The sequence below is a fragment of the Muscardinus avellanarius genome (assembly GCF_963383645.1).
Source record: "Muscardinus avellanarius genome assembly, chromosome: 11".
Taxonomy (NCBI): domain Eukaryota; kingdom Metazoa; phylum Chordata; class Mammalia; order Rodentia; family Gliridae; genus Muscardinus; species Muscardinus avellanarius.
Genome location: NC_137797.1, coordinates 22341113 through 22363472, shown reverse-complemented (window position 1 = coordinate 22363472; position 22360 = coordinate 22341113). Strand labels below are relative to the sequence as shown.

General features: G+C 39.5%; 1 protein-coding gene across 5 annotated transcripts in view; it reads left to right on the top strand.

The window, feature by feature from the left end:
* NR1H4 (nuclear receptor subfamily 1 group H member 4) overlaps window positions 1–22360 on the top strand; it is a gene marked incomplete at both ends in the record, with an annotated part of 68488 nt that overhangs the window by 21452 nt on the left and 24676 nt on the right. For 2 of the 5 annotated variants that reach the window (XM_080706139.1, XM_080706135.1), the window contains 2 exons: window positions 18956–19108; window positions 21847–21980. In XM_080706139.1, the coding sequence (XP_080562265.1) occupies window positions 18956–19108; window positions 21847–21980 (287 nt within the window). The remainder of the gene's footprint in view (window positions 1–18955; window positions 19109–21846; window positions 21981–22360) is intronic. The other 3 variants (XM_080706137.1, XM_080706136.1, XM_080706138.1) reach the window with 2 other exon arrangements.

The window sequence follows — 22360 nt, the reverse complement described above, 5'->3', positions numbered from 1 at the left end:
GACTCCATTAACATGAGCATACAAGTACTTTTTTAATATGCTGATTTAATTTCCCTTGTTTTATACAAAGGAATGAGATAGATTATTTTTTAAGTTTTCCTATACTGTTCTCCATGATGGTTGTACAAATTTATATTCCCACTTACAGCATATGAGAATTCTATTTCTTTTTTTTATTTTTATTTATTTATTTATTTATTTATTTATTTATTTATTTATTTTATTGGTGCACTGTATTCATACATCATAGTAGGATACATACTTTTGTAGACATACATGCACACTTTTCCCAGTCAGCCCCCACCCAATCCCCACCCCATTCTCTCCCTATCCCTCCCTCCCATGCTTGGCTTAGTAGTTGACATCTAGTATTATGGCAATTTATCTAAAATTAAAAATGATAATCTCACATAACAGTTTCATTTGTCTGATACCAAGCTTTTGATGACTTAAAGATAACATTTCAATATTTCTTTTTGCTTTCTTTCTTACCAGAGAATATTTTTTTATCTATTTTTTAGGTGAAACTATCATATATTTATATATTTATTTTTCAGAAAAAAATCTATCCTAATATGGAATATGGACTCTAGGTACCCAAAATGATCTTGAAAAAGAACAAAGCTAGAAGATATATATTTTCTGATTTCAAACCATATAAAGCTACAATAATTGAAACAGTGCAGTACTATTCTAAAGGCAGATATATAAACCATTGGAGTTAAATAAAAGACTAGAGGTAAATTCTTCCCTATATTGTCAAGTTATTTTTGACAAGGTTTCCACGAACATTTGGTGGTGGAAATATTAATCTTTTAACTAAATATTGTTAAAAATAATAATTACATGGAAAAGAATAAAATTGGACCCTTACCTAATCCCATATACAAATATTAACTCAAAATAGATAATAGACCTAAATATAAATCTTAAGACTATAAACTTTTAGGAGAAAATCTGGGTCATTAAACCTCACAACATTGAAATTGGCAGTTATTTCTTGGTTATGATTTCAATGGCACAGGCAACAGAGAAGTATACAAACTCCCTAAAAAATAAAAAAATATTGTATATCCAAAGACAATGTAAACAGAGTTAACAGTTACTAATAGAATGGGATAAAATATTTCCAAATGCTATATCTGAAGGTATATTAATATTCCAACTAGAAATCCTAGAAATTAGCAATAATAAAGGCAAACAATACCCTTTAGAGATAGGTAAAAGACTAACATAAATAATGAATCTCCACAGATAACCAATCTTAGTTGTCTGTTGGATGGAAAATCTTGTTTCTCTAGTTCTGGAGTGTGTTTCCTTTTTCTTCTTTGTAGTTAATCTCTTTGAGTATTTTCTCTAGTGCTGGTTTTGAAGACATAAATTCCTTCAGTTTCTGTTTGTCATGGAAGCTTCTTATTTCTCCATCTAATTTGATAGAAAGTTTTGCTGGGTAGGAAATTTTTGGCTGGAAGTTGTTTTCTTTCAGAGTTTGGAATATGTTACTCCAAGCCCTTCTGGCTCTCATGACTTGGTTTGGGAAGTCTGGGGTGATTCTAATTGGTTTGCCTCTGAATGTCACTTGGCCCTTTGCTTTTGTTGCCTTTAAGATTCTCTGCTTGGCTTCCACATTGGTCATTTTGACAATTATGTGGCGTGGGGATCCTCTTCTCCGATCCTGTCTAAAGGGAGTTCTATAAGTTTCCTGGACCTGTGTATCGACCTCTTGCTCTATGTCTGGAAATTTTTCTGCTATTACTTCTTTGAAGAGATTGTTGATCCCTTTGGTTTCACTTTCTTTTCCCTACTCTATTCCAATTATTCTTAGGTTAGCTCTCTTAAAATGGGCCCATATTTCTTCAATATCAGATTCCTGCTGTCTGATATTTTTTTCTAGATTAGAAACTATGCGTTCATTTTTGGAATGATCATCTTCTAAGAGCGAGATTCTGTTCTCCATGTGTTCTAATCGGTTGTGCTTTGAATTGAGGCCTTTACTTCATTAATTGCATCCTTTATCTCCTTTTGGCTCTCTCTGAGTTCTTTTCGAAGCACCTCTATTATTTCTACAGTTATTTTCCTGATTTGATCTTCTAGAAATCTCTGATTTTCTGTTTTATCGAGTTCTGATCTTGTGGGGTTGTGGGCATTCATTGCTCCAGTATTATTCCTCTTTCCCATGATTTCGGATGTTTGTGCCTTCTCTGGGTTCTTCCCTTGGGTCATTATGACTTCACTTAAGGTGTTCTGGATCTCGAGTCAGTAGTATCTCAGACCCCACTACTCCTTTACTGGGTTTTATCACAGAGTCTCTGACCCAGAGAGTCGCTAGAGGCTGCTTTAGACTGTGGGGGGTGCCAGGTTGCACATTCTCCTATGGTGTGATATCTCTGCCACCGCCCCTCCCAGACTGGGTCAAGTCCCACGGAGTACAGTACTGGGATTTCTCCTCTGTGGCCCGCAATTTGACTCACTGTTCTTGAGTATGCAGATGTAGCTGTACTGGCCTCGCTGAATTCGGTGCTGCTGCCGCCGGTGGCAATATGGCGCCACTGCTACGCCCTCGGCTGTGGGGCTGGTGTTTTTCTTCTTGGTTTTGATTTCCTCTCTGAATCCCTGCAGTGTGTGCGAGCTCGGCCACTGGGAGCTTTAGATGCTCTCTGCGCGGAGAAATCCCGCCTGGCTGTTCCGCAGTGGCTCACCTCGGCTTGCTGTAGCCATCCCGTGAATTTGCCGGTTCCGCCGGCAGTATGGCACTGCTGCTGCGTCTGCCGCGTCCTCGGGCATGAGGCTGGTTACCTCCTCTGTGGCTCTGTTCTCAGTCGCTTTCTCTCTGGAGCCTGGTGATTTTTTGTTTCACTAGTGATGGTGTTTTCTGGCTATGAAAGGCGCTGATTTTGTAGTAATGGAGATTTGTTCTTAGCGGGGCTCTTAAGCCCTGCTTTTCTCGGTCGCCATCTTCCTGGAAGTCGAGAATTCTATTTCTTCCACATCCTTGGCAGTATATATATATATATATATATATATATATATATATATATATATATGCATACATATATATATATATATATTTATTTATTTATTTGGTGGTACTGGGGTTTTGGGAAGCCCTTCTACCTCCGGGCTACACTCCCATACCTATTTTTATATTTTTATTTGGAAACAGGGTCTCATAAGCCAGCATGGCTGGCTTCAAACCTGCGTAATCCTCCTGTCTCCGCCTCCCAAGTGTGGGGATTACAAGCGTGCGCCACCACGCCCGGCGTTAAGTATATTTTTTGATAATAGCCATTCTAACTGGGATGAGTTGCTATGACTGTAATTTTGGTTTGCATTTCTATGATAGCTAGTGATTTTGAGCATTTTTTACACATTTGTTGGTCAGTTATATTCCTTCTTTAGAGAAGTGTCTATTCAGAACACTTGTCCATTTTTAAACTGGGTCACTTGGTCATTTACCATGCAAACTGGATTTATTGAAGGATGCAGGGGTGGTTACAACATATTTAAATCAATAAATGTTATATAACATAGCAACAGAATGAAGGAAAAAATATCATCTCAATAAATATGGATAAAGCATTTGATAAAATTTCTTTCCTTTTAATTTTTGTTACTGGGGATACTTGGGTATTTTACCTCTGAGGGACACCTTTTATTTTGAAACAGGGTCTCACTAAGTTGCTGAGACTTATAGTCATCTACCACCATGCCTAATGTAATTCAATACCTCTTGATAAGAAAACATGAGCTAAATATGGAGCTTTCTTAAAGGAAGCTGTTTCTCAAGTGCTTCTAATATTGACTCGTGTTGCTTTTATCAAATTTCTTATGCTATTTTTTATACAATGAAAGATTTCTATGCAAGGCAAATTTACGAAATCAAATATAAACAAAGCTACAAAACCAATAAAAGAATGAAATGTGTTAGTTATATAGTTTTGTTGCTCAAAATGTTACCAAAAACACAGATTCTATTGAGCTGGGTATATCAAAATGTCATACAGAGCTTCAACCTTCACTACTTTTGTATTTGAACAATTAGATCTTCCAAACCTTGGTTAGTCCAGAGCTCCATTTGGTCACTATGAGCTGGATTCTGTCATGCGTATTAAGTTTACCCTTGACACTTTCTCATAGCTCTTGGTTAAGAAGTCATATTTTTTGCTGGGAGAACATGAGCAGAAACAAAAATAAGGGCAACTAGTTTGAATGTCAATATAAGATGATCATTGGGAGGATCCAAGAAATGCTAGTATTAATTTTTTAAGACTGTTATAAAACAAAAATGCAAAAATAAATTTAATGTATGTAAAAGAAATAGAAAAATTGAAGCACACAGTCAAAACTCAACAAATGCCTGTTGTTACTGTTATGATCTGGGACTCTGTTTATATAAAGCATAATAGAAATACAAACATCAAAGCGCAACCCATTATTAGTTTTTTGGTATGACTTACTCTATTCTATTTGATTTTTAATACTTTTATTAGTACATTATAGTCGTCTTATATCATAATGTAGTTCATATCTCTATTTTATATTGATTCAAATTACCAAAAGCTACTTCATTTTGTCTTTTTTTTTTTTTTTTTTTTTTTTGCGGGTCTGGGGATGGAACCCAGGGGCATTTGACCTCCAAGCTACACCCCCTGCCCTACTTTTTGTTCTTTATTTTGAAACCGGATCTCACTGAGTTGCAGAGGGCCTCACTAAATAGCTGAGGCTGTCCGCAAACTGTGATCCTCCAGGTCTCAGCCTCCTGAATGCTGGGATTACAAGCATGTGCCACCACCCCTGGCTTTCATTTTGTCTTTGTAGACTAGTGCTACTTATAGTCTGATCCTCATTGCATCAGCATCAGCATCATTGATAATTTCTAGGAAATACTAATTTGGGGTATCCTACCCTATACCTATAGAACCAGAATTTCTGGAAATAGAACCCAAGAATCTTTGATTTAATAAGATTTCATGCTAAAATTTGAGAACCAAAATTTATAAATTATAAATATAAATATATAAATTTTGTAAATTACATCTAGAGGCACCTGAGGAAAGCTGGGCAACAGTGGCACATACCTGTAACCCCAACAATTCAAGAGCCAGTCTGAGCAACTTAGAAAGACCCTTTTTTAAAATAAAAATAAAAGGGCTGGGGATGTAGCTCCATAGAATAGCATCCCTGGTTTGAGTCCCTCTATAAACAAATGAGAGAGAGAGAGAGAGAGAGAGAGAGAGAGAGAGAGAGAGAGAGAGAGAGAGAGAGATTGAGATTGAAAGGGAAGAGAAGTAGAAAGAAAAATAAGGAAAGGAAAGGAAAGGAAAGGAAAGGAAAGGAAAGGAAAGGAAAGGAAGACCTCTGAGAGGTCTCGTATGGCCAAGCAGCTTGGGCGTGTATTGTGATTATGAAATCCACAAAGATAGGATAGGGAAAAGGAGAATCATGTTTTTCAATAGGACAACTAAACAGCTGGAAATATAGACTAGGAACCTGAACTGGTAAGACACAAAGTGTAATAAGAAATGTCCCAATAAAAATACTTATGAACTTCTAAATTTCATCGCTGATGGAATGCTAATTCTCTTGGGGCTGTACGATGACTGTGGAAAAGTAAGTGTTATCGCATCCATTTTAAAGATCAAGGAATAAGCACACCATTTAAAAAGGAAGCCAAGATTTAGAAATGCCTGTGCTAAGAGTTTATGCAATATATTTACTACACTTCAGTGGTAGAACTCATTAATTCTCATGCCTTGTGCCTATTCTATAGAAGAAACTGAAGCACTGAATTGGTCAACTTACACTAGGATTCACAGCTAGTAAGGGATGGAGCTTCACAACTGTGGCTTCTGATGCTAACTCCAGAGCCCGAGTGGTTCACGTCTAGGCTGTGAGGGTTTTCGTTGCCTGACCACTAAGTCTTGAACTAGTTGCTCAAGGGTAAGACTGACTATTTCAGTGGTCAAAGGAAGAAAACCAAGGGTTCCATTTAGGAAGGCATTGTCTAAGACCGGGGAAAAATCTCCTAAAATTGTAACCTGGGGCCACTCACCTTCTTACTCTTAGAATAGTGCAATCCATAGTGAAACTTGATCCTCCTGATAATTCTGGGGCATGACAGGGTGACTACAGCGAGGCTAGGCGGTTACGGGGAGAGAAGCCCATACAGGATGTAGAGGAGAAATCAGAGGTACGAGGCTACCAAGAAAGTACAGGACTACAGGAGACAAGAGACAGAGAAAGTGGTCAGAGGACAACTGATCTTTGGGAAATTTTAGGTAGCAAAAGTTAAATTTAGACATAAATACATTGCTTGTTTGTTTGTTTGGTACTAGGGATTGAATCCAGGGGCATTCTACCTCTGAGCCATATCTCCGGCCCTATTTTAACTTAACTTTTTATCTTGATACAGAGTCTCACTAAGTTGTGGAGGGCCTCACTGAATTACTAAGGCTGGCCTCAAACCTGCAATACTCCTGTCTCAGCCTCCCAAGTACTGAGATTATAGGTGTGTGCCTCCACACCCAGCAGGACACATTTTTAACAGCAGCATAAGACAGATAATTTTTTAACTGATTTTGATTTGGGAATTTGCCCTCATGGTATCCTCAAAGAGACCAGTGTGCAAGGGAAGGACCAGATGGAGACAGGCCGGGCTCGTGACACTTCTTATGTCAAGGGTGACCCTAAGTGTTTTGGGCTTTGCACCACAACAGTCTCGGTTGCACCTACCCAACTCGGTCAGTGTAGCACAAGGGTACCCTGGAAAGAATGGGCATGGCTGTGTTCCATAAACTGTACTCACAAAAATAGGCAGATGAGGAAGAAAGAGGTGGTCAGGGGCTGTAGTTTGCTGACCCCTGTTCTCCACCAATGGCACTTGAGGGTCATTATCAGACCTGACTGGGAGATTGTGTGGCAAGAGCACAATATCCAGCCCACAGATCATGTCTGCAAGGAGTACAACCCTGTTTTGCATAATGGGATTAAATCCCAGCTCACACCCTGGTGGGAACTTTATTTCATTCATTCAGGATTATCCCACTCACTCCTGCCAAGCTTTTCCCTTGGTTTCTGTCTAAGTACCAGGCTTAATGCAGTGTTGTGGAGGCATTGGGCAGTGGGGTGGGCTGTGATCACATCCCTCCTTTATGTCTGGTCTTGTGGCTGTTTCAGCTCAAGGAGGGTGTGCTCCTGATAATGGCTTCCATGTTGTGCTGGAGTGCCTGTCTACCTAGAGGAACCACACAGCTGTTTTATGTGCTTTATGCCAGGCTGGGCTCGGGGACCCTGAGGGCCTCTCTGGCTCCACCCAGGAAAGGGCTCAAGAATCCTTCTGTTCCAGGATCCTGAATGATGTGGAGTTTCTGGCATCTCTTAAACCACCCAGAGGATTCAGTCTGGGGGTAGGGGATGGAAGGGGCCTTCTCGGGTAATAACATGGCTTACCTCTTCTAATATTCCCTTAGTTTTTCGACAAGCTCTTCAAATAGGGGAGTTTTACATAGTATTTGGGATTTGAAGGCTTCAGCTTTGGTGGCTGAAAAGCCAGTAGCAGGCTTCTTTGTGGTCTTATGTGTTCTCTTGAGAAAACAAATGAAATTGTCTTTGATGGGTTGATAGGGCAAACCAGAGGAGGAGCACAGGATAGATCAGTGAACCAGGAAAAGAACCAGGGCCCTGCGCCATGCAAGTCTATGCACTCAACTAACATTGTCCCCCACCCCATGTCCTTGGATATCTGTGCTTAGCAGAGGTGAAGTGAATGCCACTCCATCGTGTTCCATCAACGAGAGTGGGACTTTGGGGCTTTACCATCAGTCACTGAATCTCTGCACTTGTTGGTAGAATAAGTAAGTTGCTTAATATACCAGTCAGAGTTTAGCGAAATAAAGCTGAAGCTAACATTTCAAGCAGAAAGGAATGGATATGGGAGAGGTTGGAAAGGCCAGAGCAGGTTTTCTTCTGATCCTCTGGAGGAGGGTGCTCAGAGTCATACTACAACACTGGCCTGCAGGAACGTTGCTATTTTGCCATGGTGAATGATGAAAGATGGTGAAAGATGGGGACTTAGGAAGCTATCATGAGAACTTTTGACCACAGGACTCCACCCAAGGGGTCAGGAACTTGTCTTTGCTACAATTGCTAACTCCAGAGCTATAGCTTGTCTGCTGAATCAAATCTGTACCTACATAAAAACAACAAATGCCCTGCATCTTATCTCTCGGCATACTCAACCGGCCACCAAAATGCTGCCATGGCAAATTCCCACCATCTTGCCTGCCAGCAGAAACAACAGAAGCAAAAGAAGCACCGCTTTAGCTTCATTTCTGCTTTGAAGGGTCTCTGTGGGAGAGCTTACATTGTGCCCACAACGTTAGCTGCAAGGGAGTCTGACAAAGATTATGTTTTCTGCCTCTGCAGTATAGACTCACAGTAGACTGGGCGGAGGAGGAAGTGAGAATCAAGTTAGTCTATGCCATATTTACCTTCTGTGAGCTTCATGTATACAAAATGGGGATATTATCTATTTCACACGGTCTTTATGAATATTGAATTAGATGATCATAAGTAAAGTTCTTGCCAGCTTTATTACTTTAGCAGATTATTTATTACTATTTATTAGATTATTTATTACTATTATTTAGCAGATTATTTATTACTGCAGATCTGAGGACCTGTGAAACTTAGAACAGAAAACAAGAGACTTTTTTTTTGGGAGGGGGGGTACTGAGGGTGGAACCCAGAGGCTTTCTACCTCCGGGCTATACTCCCAGACCTTTTTTAAAATATTTTATTTGGAAACAGGGTCTCACTAAGTTGCTAGAAGCCTCACTGAGTAACTGAGGCTGGCTTCGAATCCATGCGATCCTCCTGTCTCCGCCTCCCAAGTGTGGGGATTACAAGCGTACGCCACCACGCCCGGCCTACAAGAGACTTTTTTTTTTTAAATTTAGGAACAAGGCCGGGAGTGGTGGCGCTCGCTTGTAATCCCCTTGCTTGGGAGGCGGAGACAGGAGGATCACGCGGGTTCGAAGCCAGCCGTGCTGGTTTAAGAGACCCTGTTTCCAAAAATAAAAAATAGGTCTGGGAGTGTAGCCCGGAAGTAGAAGGGCTTCCAGGAACCCCAGTACCACCAAAAAAACAAACAAACAAACAAAAAACAAACAAACAAACAAAAAAAACCACAACAGGAACAAAACAAAGATCGTAGTTAAATTCTCTAATTTTTATTATTTTCTATTTCTAGTTCCATTAGAAGTATTTTAATTTGTTGGAATGTTTTACTTGTCATAGACATTTATGTCATCAGTAAGAGAGATTGCAGTTTTCAGCATTTTTTTAAAAGTAATAACTGTAGAACGCAATCATAATGTAGAGTGACAGTAACTGCCATTTGCTTGGGCCTAGATTAAATTGAGAGCTTTCTTTCCCTCTCAGTTATCAGTGCAGCTTATGGAAATGTGCTAACGTCTGAATGAATTTTGATTCAAACTCCAAACCTTAAAGAACAAAACCCATCCGCATCTGACTGGAAATTTCAAATGGCTGCATTTCCTAATAGGTCAGTATCTGTCACATCTGTCTCAGAGCCAGAAGCTTACACATATCAGAAAGAGAATGGTAGAATTCTTAAAAGGCATTGTCTGAGTGATAGTGTCCCTCTGAATATATTTTTATATAATAGCGTGAACCAGTGTTGGACTTAGCTCTGAAGTTTTAGAAAAGCTTTCAAAATTATTGAAACTATTCTGGTATAGAATAGGTGTAGAATGTTTCCAATGGATCCTTTGTTTATAAACGTTGGTGAAAGCCGAGGAGCCATGACCTTTATATAAACTTATTGAGATACTATTTGAGATTGAATGAGTTCTGAGTTTATAAAATTTAATAATGATCCCAATGAATTCTACAGGTCAGATTGTCTTAGAGTCTGATGCAGAGCTGGGTTATAAACTATTTCGCTGAGTTGGAGGCCTTTTGTGAAATCACAGGTGGGTGGGACTCTGAAGGCAGATAAATTGGACTCCAATCCCACTGCTTCTCTTCCCAGCTGTCCTAAATTGATGAACGTCTCTGGACTTCAAATTCTTCACTTGCAAAATGAGAACAATAAGAAAGACAATGAGGAAGAAGGTGAAATAATGGTTATAATGATCATAATGATAGATGGCAGCTATTGGGTGCTTTCTATTTGTAGGCACAGTTCTAGAACTTTCCAGGAACTCATATAACCTTCAGGACAACCCTTTGAAGTAGATATCTACAGATTGTCATAAGGATTAAGCAAAGTAGTAAGTGCCAAGCAAGTAATATAGTTCTTGCCAATGGTAAGACCTCAGTGAATGTCTGTATTACTATTTTCACTGGTTGTGATGAAAAATTGAGATAATATTTGAAACATCTAACTAACCTGGGATACTTAAGGGTTCCATAGGCATATGCATTAGCTCCAATTTTATTGATAAATTATTATTTTATCATTCTTATAGCTCTGTTTATCTAGCTTTTTAAATTTGGGTTATGCATTCCTTTAAAACTTTCTTTCTGTTAGTTAATTTATTATTTATTCACCAAATATTATTAAGTACTATCTTATATGCCAGGCACTATTGTAAGCATAGGAGAGTCAGTGGATAGCCCAACAGATAAAAACTCCTCTTCACAGTGAAATTAGACAATACAGAAAAAAAATAAAATAAATAAAACAAAGGCTAACTAAAAGAGAAAAATGAGAAAAAGAGACACTGGACTTTGGCAGGTCCCTTCCTCCCTCCCTTTCTTTTTTCCTTCCGTCCTTCCTTTGAACTTGGGATTGAACCCAGGGCATTCTACCTCTGAACTACACCCCAGCCCTATTTAATTTTTTATTTTGAAATAGTGTCTCACTACATTGCTGAGGGCCTCTATAAGTGGTGGGGGCTGGCCTCAAATCTGATCTTCCTGTTTGAGCCTCCCTAGTACTGGGGTTATGGCATGCTCTACCACTATGATTTTCTTTCTTTGTAATATCATTATGTAGTTTTATTGTTAAGGTGATGCTGGCCTCATAAAATAAGTTAGGAAGTTTCTTTTGAGATTGTAGAAAACTGATAGAATTAACCAGTGATATCATTTGGGCCTGATGCTTTCTGTTTGGGAAGGTTATTAATAATTGACTCATTTTCTTTAAAAGTATAGTCCTATTTTGATGATCAGTTTTTCCTTATGTGAGCTTTGATAGATTATCTTTCAAGAAATTTAATTGAAATTATCAAATTTGTGAGCTCAGAGTTCTTTGTAATATTCTTCCATTTTCCATTTAGTATCTTTGAGATTAGGAGTGATGGGGCCCTCTTTCATTTCTGAAATAGGTAATTTGTGTTTTATCTTGGTTAAACCAGCTAGAGATTTATTGCTTTTATTAATCTCTTAAAATAACTAGCTTTATTCCCATTGATTGCTTCTATTATTTTCCTATTTTAAATTATATTGGTTTTTAAAATTAATCTTTTGTGATATTTGGGGTCAAATCCAGGGGTGCTCTACCACAGAACTACATATTTGGCCCTTTATTTTTTATTTTTTTTAATTTGAGACCAGGTCTTAACTACATTGCCTGGGCTGGCCTTAAACTTGTGATCCTCTGGTCTCAACCTGCCCCCTTCACTGCCACATCATCAATTACGTTGATTTTTGCTCTAACATTTATGATTTTCTTACTTTGGATTTAATTTGCTCTTCTAGTTTCCTGAGGTTTAAATTTAGATAATTGATTTTAGGTCTTAATGTAGGATATGCATTTTAATGCCATGAATTTCCCTGTCTGTACTGCTTTTGCTATACCCTACAAATTTTGATGAGTTGTATTTTCGTTTTTCATTTAGTTAACTTCAATTAATTCTTTAGGTAGTTATTTCTATACCCTAGATCTTTTTAAAGTGTAACTTTTCTGTCACTGGAACAGCTAGGACTACATCTGAGCCATACCATATATCTATATTTCTCTAAGTCAAATTTAATCTTTTACAAGCTCATAACCTTCCTAGAGGATAAGAAGTGACATTTGGGCTATGTTTGGTGCATTTATTCCAGGATAATGCACAAGTCTCAGGGATGTTATTTAGGGTAAAATATTTTGTTATCTATTGATATAACCCCAACTTTGAATTGATCCCTTAAAAATAAACTCAGACACAGCTAACATGGATGGACATCTTGCCCAGGGTTTTCAAAGCCCTGGCTTTTGGTGCCTTTCTGTCCTCATCACAGAAGCTGTCCATTAGTCATCTGTCATCTCTCTGGAGTACTGGGTACTGTTCCAAAATTCACAGAACTTTTAAGACTCATTCCATTTCCAGGCCCTGGGGCAAGTTCCCCAAACCTCTTTCAGCTAGGCTACCTCTTTTTCTTACTCTGAAAGCACTGGCCTTCACTCCATCTTTGAAATGATCCCCTAGAACTCTCTCAGTGAGGGCTGAAAACAAAAGTCTTACACAAGAGTTAGCTTCATTTAGAGATGGACAACATCAACTTTTGTCTCAGCCAGTGAAAATAAAGAGATGATGAGCCTCTGGGGACAGAAAGAAAATGAAAACACAAGAGAAACCAGGACAAAGCACACACACACGAAAGGTTCGGTAAATTATGGTTCACCTTAGCATTCCTAAAATTATTGCAAAATACTCATTATGGACTCAAATTGGGGAAATAACAGGTCTCAGTTATGGGCTAGGCACTTACTCTGCTGTGTGAGATTTGGGGAGATTAATGTCTCAAGATGATTTTTTGGAAGGTAATCTCTTTACTAGAAGGGCAACTTAATGTGGTGTTTAAGAACACAAAGTCAGAACCAAGCCTTTCAGGATTCAGATCCAAGCTCTACCATTTGCTGAGTCAGACCTTGAGCAAATTAACCTCTGGGTATCTCAGCCTGTTCTATAAGGGAAAGATTATGATAGCATATACCTCCTTGGATTGTTAAGAATATTAAATGAATTGCCATATGAAAGTATTTAGTGTCTGGCCCAAAATGAGTTCTATATAAATTGAGACAGACCTAAAAGCTATCTTGGTTTGGGTCATATTGAATGTAAAAAAAAATCTCTAGATGCTCAGCGATATGTGTTTATGTTTAAAAAGTTTAGACCCTTAAAAGTTTAAAAGATCAACCACTATTTTTTTTTGAGTTCAAAGTAATTGGTCCCCTAACTACCAGTGGCTCCTAGTGTCAATCGCTGATATCCGCCATGTGCTTGTATAGTTGCACGTGTGTACATATGACTTGGAAATAGGGTGGGGTGTTTGGGTATCACTTGTATAAAGTACCAGAAAAGCAGGTTGTGCGCATTTGCCTGCCACCCCAGGAATGCCCCTATTGCTACGCATCCCCAGATGGCAGTGCCAACCCTGTCTCCTCATCTTTCATTACCAGGAGGCTCTGTTCCTTAGTGAATTTCCTTTTCATTCATTTTCAAATGACTTTTCTGATAAGAACATTGTTGAATATGCACAAGAAAGGACACGATAGAGGCAGAGGTACAGACTATGGATAGATTTGCATAAGTATAAATACAGTATATGTGCCCACATTTAAATGATATAATGATAATATTGTGTTGCCATCTCAGAGTGAAAGCTAATTAATTCAGCTATTGAGATGATAATGATTTCTTTCTCAGTTAATACCAGAGTTATAAAAAAAAAAACCCACACAATTGTTCAATGCACCATTCCTTTGACTCATCCTGGAATAAAGAGTCTTGTTTTGTTAACTATTGAGCTGTATGTCAGTATCTATGACAGTTGTAAAGGGAATCTTTCTTGGGAGGAGTTAAAGTTTAGTAGGAAGACTGACTCGTGTAGGCTAAAATGTTCATTCAGCTCATGCTTTGGTACAGGGGGAAAAAGAGCTCTCTTTGCTTTTAGTCTCTTTTAAAATGCATGCTTTGGTATTTGCACTCTCAATATCAACCCTGATCTGAAGCGCGGTCTTTTTTTAGACTTTATTTGGCTGGATTTGACATTTAGGAAAATGTTAAGATCTTTCCCACTGAAATTTACACCCGCCGACATACTCACAAGCAAGCTGTGTCTCTGTTAACCTTGACAGGCCTAACTTTCCCTTTAGCCTCTCTTTACATAGTTGCCAAAGACTGGAATGTCCTCTCCTTCCCTCCTGTCTGTTCTCTCACAGTCTGGCTCAGGCATCAGAGACCTCTCTGCTGTGTTCTGTTATGGTGACTACCTGCAGTGTCCAGTCTACCTTGCAGTTAGTTCCCTTGACTCTCTCCAAGAACTCTTCTCACATGCATGCGGATTAGACTCTTCGGTGGCTTCTACCTGCACGCTGTAGATTCACCTCTGCTTGGCTTGCGAGGGTATTCAGCCCCCTTCCGTTCCCACGGCATCCCTTAACCCATCTCCCAAGGATTCTCTCATATTGCATCTTCCCACCACAATGGAGAATCCACCCTTCCTTGGAATTTACGTAACACTTTTCGTTTTGCCCATTTCCTAGAATGTCTTTCCTCTTTCATGGTCCATGTTTCAGAATCTTATTTATTCTCCAAGGCTTTGCTCAAATTCTTCTTCCTTCCTGGAGCCTTCTCTGATTCCTTCTGGTCACTCCCAGCCCATACAGTGCTTCTATCTCAAGACACTTGACTTGTAGGTATTGGGAAACCATTACATGATACTTTTTTTTTTTTTGGTGGTACTGGGGGTGGAACCCAGAGGCTTTCTACCTCCGGGCTATACTCCCAGACATTTTTAAAATATTTTATTTGGAAACAGGGTCTCACTAAGTTGCTGAGAGCCTCACTAAGTAGCTGAGGCTGGCTTCTAACCTGCGCGATCCTCCCGTCTCAGCCTCCCAAGCGCGGGGATTGCAAGCGTGCGCCACCACGCCCGGCTACATGATACTTATTTTATTAAAGCAGTTATTTTGACTGCTACAGAAAAATTATCATGTTAAATATGTAAATACCTGTGTTCTCAGTATACTTGCTGCTCCTTCTTCTTAATGTGGCACAACCTTTACAAGCATGTATGTGGCGCTGAAATGATTACTTTGCATCTACGTTCCAGTAATTTTTTTAACCTAACCTAATCATCTTATCATTCTATCTTGTGTTATGCCGTGAGTTCACTTCTTCATCGGCTCACTAAGTTGGAAGATCTGAAGACAGTAATGGCATATTTATCTTGTTATCTTCCAGGTCAGAGAATACAGCCTTCAGGGAGCAGGTGCTTAATGTTAAGTGATTCTACTCTTGTGATCCAAGGCGGCAACCGTAGTGGAGTAGTTAGGAGTATGAGCTTTAGAGCACAGCTTCCTGGGTCTGAATCCTCTCAGTTCACTTATTAACCATATGATCATGACCAAGGTACTTCACCTCTCGATCCTTTTTTTTTTCCAATCTATAATATGAGGAGAAATTATAAATATAGGGAGATATATTATCTTCATCACAACATCGACATTATATATCTAAATGAAGGCAGACAATAGTAAATATTTAGTAAATGTTAGATAGTACTCCAACAGACCTTTAACACACAATAGGAGTCCTATTCATCTAAAATTCAGTGCCAGCCGGGCGTGGTGGCGCACGCTTGTAATCCCCGCGCTTGGGAGGCAGAGACAGGAGGATTGCGCAGGTTCGAAGTCAGCCGCGGGCGCTGGCTTAGGAGACCCTGTTTCCAAACAAAAATGTAATAATAGGTCTGGGAGTGTAGCCCGGAGGTAGAAGGGCTTCCAGGAACCCCAGTACCACCAAAAAAAAAAAACAAAAACAAAAAAATAAAATAAAATTCAGTGCCATGTAAAACAAATCTGTACTGCTAGAAGTGGTTACCCACAGTATGGCTAGAGGCAGAAAAGAGGAAAATGGACAGTTTCTGGGTTGTTCTTGGTCTGAAAGCTGGTTTCTCAGCTTTTTTCACTTTGTGAAAATTCACTAAATAATACCTTTATAATCTGTGCGGTTTTCTGAATGTATGTTATTTTCAGTAAAAATGCACTTGAAAAGGAAAAAATAAATATACTGGAAGGACTCTTGTCTCATTTATGGTGCCAAGACACTGAGGGCTTCCCCTTCACAGTGAATTTTCAAAAACCAGACACCTCACCTATTTTGAAGGTATAAAATGATCAGCTGCTTGAAATCAAAGAGAGGTCTTGTTAAGATTTCAGAGCATGTGATTAATGTGCTGTGACTCCTTCATCCTATCACAAAGGTGCTCCCACCAGGATGCATAGTACCTTTGTGGGAATTAGAAAAAGTTCCCCCTTTCTAGGTAAAACCTATATGCTAAGAAATCCTGTGCTCAGGCACAATGAAGGGGGTCTTCTACAGGATCCTTGCAAAGACTGGGCTGCATCTCCCGAAATGAGAGACACAAGAATTGGTGTGTTGCACCCAAATACTTCAAAGATGGGAGGTCGGGTCTTTGACTGTTTATCAATAAGGGGGAGAGATATATTTGTCCTTCAGTTTGTTGGATTAGCAAAAGCCAACAGTGGTTTAAGTCCATGCCAACATTACCACATAGAGAGATTTCACTGTAGAGTGTGAACTGTCAAATTTCTAGATGCTGAAGAAAGATATAGAAGCGATGAGATAGAATAGAAATGTATTTGCTCTCCTCAAGGAAGTGCAGATGAAAGTATCTCACCGAGGAGAGGAGTTCTCTGAAGAACCCAACTGAAGGAAGAGTTAACTATGAAAACTTTCTAAGTTCAACCAGCTTATGACAATACAGTCATTGCCTTTTATTCACAGAGGATACATTCCAGGACCACTAGTGGATTCCTGAAACCATGGATTGTACCAAACTGTATACATACTATACATGCCTACCCATGGTAAAGTTTAATTTATAAAATAGATACCATAAGAAATTATCAACAATAACTACTAATAAAATAGAACAATTATAACAATATACTGCTATAAAAGTTATGTGAATATGGTCTCTTTCTCAAATGCCACTGAGCAGATATCAGGAATCTGCTGGTATGATTTATATCCTGAGCAGGATGGAACAGAACTAGGAATGATTTAATCATACTACTCTAAGCAAAATGCAACTTGAAACTTATGAATTGTTTATTTATGTAATTTTCCATAAATATATATTTTTTTCTTTTCTTTTCTTTTCTTTTTTTTGGTGGTACTGGGGGTGGAACCCAGGGACTTTTCTACCTCTGGGCTATACTCCCAGACCTATTTTATATTTTATTTGGAAACAGGGTCTCACTAAGTTGCGGAGAGCCTCACTAAGTAGCTGAGGCTGGCTTCGAACTTGTGCGATCCTCCTTTCTCAGCCTCCCAAGCGCAGGGATTACAAGTGTGCGCCACCACGCCCAGCTTCTCCATTAATATTTTTGCACCGTGGTTGAGCACGGGTAACTGAAGCCTCAGAAAGTGAGACTGTGAGTAAGGGTCCAGGACTCTGTACCAGGCAAGGGAGCACTTTCCCATCACTTCCCTTGCCTCCAACAACACTCTCCCTCTTCACCAACCCTGTTGACCGGAAGTGTCAGAAACTCTGGGGTCAGGTGGAGGAGAAGGAGCAGAAGAGGAGAAGCAAAGGGACAGCCAGCCACAGCTCTTCCGGAACTCTAAGCATCTTAACCAGAACAGGCTGCAGCTGTGCTACACCTTCTTGGGGAAGATGCTTGCTTTTTTTTTTTTTTTTTTTTTTTTTTTTTTTTTGTGTGTGTGTGTGTGTGTGTGTGTGTGTGTGCATGCGTGCGTGTGTTCACTACCAGGGATGGAACCCAGGGACATTCTACCTCTGAGCTACACCCCCGCCCTATTTTTTTTTTCGTTATTTTGAAACAGGGTTTCACTGAGTTGCAAATGGCCTCACTAAGTAGTAGCTGAGACTATCCACAAACTGCGGTCCTACTGTCTCAGCCTCTCTAATTTTTTAAAGCACAAAATAAAATTTATATCTTATCAAACTTGTCTTTGTTTTTTGAGAGATAAGCTAAAAAGAAAAAGTAGCCTTTAAAACAAAGCACTGTTCACAGTATTAATACCTTAATTCACTGGAAATATGCTTTCAAGCTATTATTTTAATAGTAGAAATCTGATAACTCTCTTAGAAACATGCTGGTATATGCTTGCTTTATGTCTCATTTTATTTATTTTGGTGGTACTGGGGGTGGAACCCAGAGGCTTTCTACTTCCGGGCTATACTCCCAGACCCATTTTATATTTTATTTGGAAACAGGGTCTCACTAAGTTGCTGAGCGCCTCACCAGGTAGCTGAGGCTGGCTTTGAACCTGCGAGATCCTCCTGTCTCAGCCTCCCAAGCGCGGGGATTACAAGCGTGCACCACCACGCCCGGCTTATGTCTCATTTTAAATCAAGCATTAAGGGAATGCAGTATTTTACTCATAACTCTGCCAATATATCTATCCAAAGGCCTGTTGCTGTTTCTGTCTTTAGTGAAATTTTGTCCCAAGAAAGGTAGGATTACAATTTTTTTTTTCTAACAGATTGAGTTGGTGCACTATATCCTTGGTTATTGAAAATACTCTTGTAGCTTTGGGATTTTTGAATTGAATACTAATGTGTGGAAAAGCACAATACATACTACGATCTTGATCACACGAATGGCATGTGGTGTATGTATGGACAGGGCTGGGAAGGCCACAGTCGACTAAGCTGCTCGTGACTGGATGGCTTTGTTCTATGACTTTTGTGTTTTTGTTTCCTAGAGGGCATATATTAGCTTTAAAAAATAAAGGTTATTTTGCAAACCTATAAAAACAAAACAAAACAAAGAAAAAATAAAGTCGTGTACTTGGAAAGGTTCTTTGTTACTGGTAGATGCAGGGATTGCCTGGGCCCTCTCCAGCAGTCCAAGAAATCGTGTTCTGACATCTCTGAACCCTCCTGTTGCTTTCTTGAGAAGCTGGCAGGGGCCTGTTCACACTCCTCGCTGTTTCCTCCACAGGTTTCTTCAGAAGAAGCATTACCAAAAACGCCGTGTACAAGTGTAAAAACGGGGGCAACTGTGTGATGGACATGTACATGCGGAGGAAGTGCCAGGAGTGTCGGTTAAGGAAGTGCAAAGAAATGGGAATGTTGGCTGAATGTATGTATACAGGTATTCACCTCAGCCCATCAAACTCCACCCCAAATCCCTTAAGGAGGCACATGCCAGGTAACTCACCCCCCAAGAATGATGCTTCACATTTGAAAGAAGGAATCTACAAGGCCATCTAAGGTCTTGAGAAGGGTAATGAGCCACGGAAATCGTCCAAGCTGTCAACTAAAGAGCGGCTCACTCACCTGAAAGAAATGGCTGTTTTTGTGTTGTTCTTCCCCGCAGGGAGCCTCACCCGTGCAGTTAACATCGCAGGCTTTCATGAGCCATGAAGAACCGACCACCTGAAAGTTTCCTCCAAATTTGTCTTCCATACATACACGCCTTATTTATTGCTCAGTCAACACAAAAAGTTTATAGTGGTGGAAAGATGACAATGCTTCCTAAATTATCACTGCCTCCAAATTGTCTAAATAGAGTTTTAAACCAAGCCATTTCATTAAGAATTCGTCTTCTCTTAGGGCAGCTTGGAGCCAATTTGTATAGGCTTACACAGGAAATTAACTACCCTGAGTTTTAATATAATTTTGTCCTTCAATCTGATAAAGAGACTCTGTATTAACTGCTGGCTTTGTGAGGGACTGTGATTTTCACCAAAAGTTGGACGGCATGTTAGTATATAACATAATTAGTTTTTCATTCGGCAAATTCTACAGACCACTCAGATTCTGAGATAATGTCCTGTTCCTCCTCAAAACACAAATAGACAAACAAATGTCACCAAGGGGATGACAAGGTTCAGGAAGGAATGCTACATGGAATAAAAGCCCGTGGAAGGTGACTCCAGTTCTATTGTTCCTACATTATAGGGCAACTGGGATGGACCCAGACAAATAATGTATGCAGGAGGAGGGAAAATAGGTCTGTGTAAATAATCCAGCTCTGGGTGGATGAAAGTTTTATAGTAGCCGATCCCAATCTCATTTTAGCAAACATGAAACTAGAGCCTGAAAGGGGGCTGTGGCTGGAATCCAATCTTGCAATGGAAATACTTTGACACCGGGTGGTTCATCTTTCTCATTACTTAAATATGAACTTGTTCCAGTTGACGCTCCGAGGACATTTTGCATGAGTCGCCCCTCAAAAGTCTATGATATTATTTATGAAAGCAAGCATTTCCAGTAACAGATGTAAATCCTTCATGAGTTTATAGACTAAATTCCCAGTTACAAAGAACTTTCTGGAACTTTGTTTTCATTAACAATAACGGAAGAATTAAGAAGTTAAATGGGGTCGTCAAAAATTGTCTTACATTGTTTTCTTTTAATAGCTCTGGTTAAGTATAAATTAGTGATGATACTGTATGGTCATTAAGAAAAATTTCAGTTACTTTGTGTTAGATTTTCATCACTATAAAAATCTGAGATAATTAACTTATTTAGAGAAAATTAACTTATTAAGATATATATATATATATATATATATATATATATATATATATATTTTTTTTTTTTTTGCAGTACTGGGGATGGAACCCAGGGGCATTCTACCTCCAAACTACACACCCAGCCCTATTTTTTATTCTTCATTTTGAAACAGGGTCTCAGCCTCCCAAATGCTGGGATTACAAGCGTGTGCCACTACACCTGGCTTATTAAGATAAAATTTTGGCCCACATTTTTGAGGTTCTAGTTGATGATCAGTGGGACCCTCGCTTTTAGGGCTCTTGTGTGGGTGCTGAGTGGCAATGGCGGGGAGCGTATGACTGAGGCAACCACTCGCCTTATGATCAGAATGCAGGAGGGAAAGAGGGAGGAACCAGGTCTTACAGTCTCTGTTGAGGGCACCCCTCCAATGACCTAAGGACCTCCCAGGAGGCCCCACCTCCTCTTCTCTCTACTGCCTCCCAATAGCACCATGGTAGAGATCAAGCCTTTCACAATGGGCCTTTGGGGAATATCCAAACTATATCACTTCTTAAGTCCGTTTAATCTTTATATTTTCAAGAATTTGTATAGTTGTAAAAATTAACAGGATTTTAATTTTTCCCTAAAGGACATTAACGTTTGTTTTACTCCACCAGCTTAATTTTATGTGTTTAATGTGAAACTGAATGTATTTGTTACAGTATAGTGTGTAACATGGGTAAAAAATAATACTGCTACTGTTTTAAAACCAGCTTTCCAGGTCTCCTCAACCAGGAATAGGGAGAGTGTCATTCATCTTTTTATTGACTGAATACCTTGCATTTTGTATAATACTTTAGTATCACAAGTTATTTATGTAAAAAAACAATTTGATTACATTAAGACTCTATATGGTAAATATTATTTGCGTGTGTGTGTGTGTGTGTGTGTGTGTGTGTGTACGAGTATATGTGTGCTATTGGGAATTAAACCCAGAAGCATTCTACCTCTAAGCTATATCACTATCCCTATTTTATTTTTTGTTTTGAAACAGGGTCTAAGTTGCTAAGGGCCTCACTAAGACTCTGAGGCTGGCCAGAAACCTGTATTGGCCTCCCAAGTAATGGGCTTATGGGCTTACAAGCATGTGCCACCATGCCTGGCTTTTTTTTTTTTTTTTGCATTTTACGGGTAAAGAAATTGAGACTCACAGAATTCAAACTTCTCATTCAAGGTCAAGTCTTACTTAGCCTTGGACTTTTCTTATTAAACGTCTGAGGGGCTAGAAATAGTTCTGTGCCCAATCACACAGATCTTGAGAGCCAACAATGTGGCTGATTCACCCAGGAGAACTTTCTGCGATTGGTGAAGTTTCTGTTTCTCTTTTTACAGGCTTGTTGACTGAAATTCAGTGTAAATCTAAACGACTGAGAAAAAACGTAAAGCAGCATGCAGATCAGACCATTAATGAGGACAGCGAAGGGCGCGATTCCCGACAAGTAACCTCCACAACCAAGACCTGCAGGGTAAGAGCATGAGCTGTCATCCGCCCTGGCCACTAGAGCTGAGCTTCCAGGAGCCCAGAGGGCTGGCTGGGAGGCTTCCCAATGACAGCCACTGCAGTTTCCATTTCAGTGTGGATTAAAAGGGATCACTTCTTTTCTTTTTATTTAAAGCTCTTGAGAGGTACTAGGAATCGATCCCAGGGGCATTCTACCTCTGAGTTACACCCTCAGCCTTTTTTATTTTTCAAAGAAGTCTCGCTAAGTTGCTGAGGGTCACACTAACTTGCTGAGGCTGATCCCAAACACGTGATCCTCCTGTCTCAGCCTTCCAAGTACAGATGTGTGCCACCAAGCCCAACAAGAGAGAAATACAGTCTTCGGTATAACAATTTAAATAATAG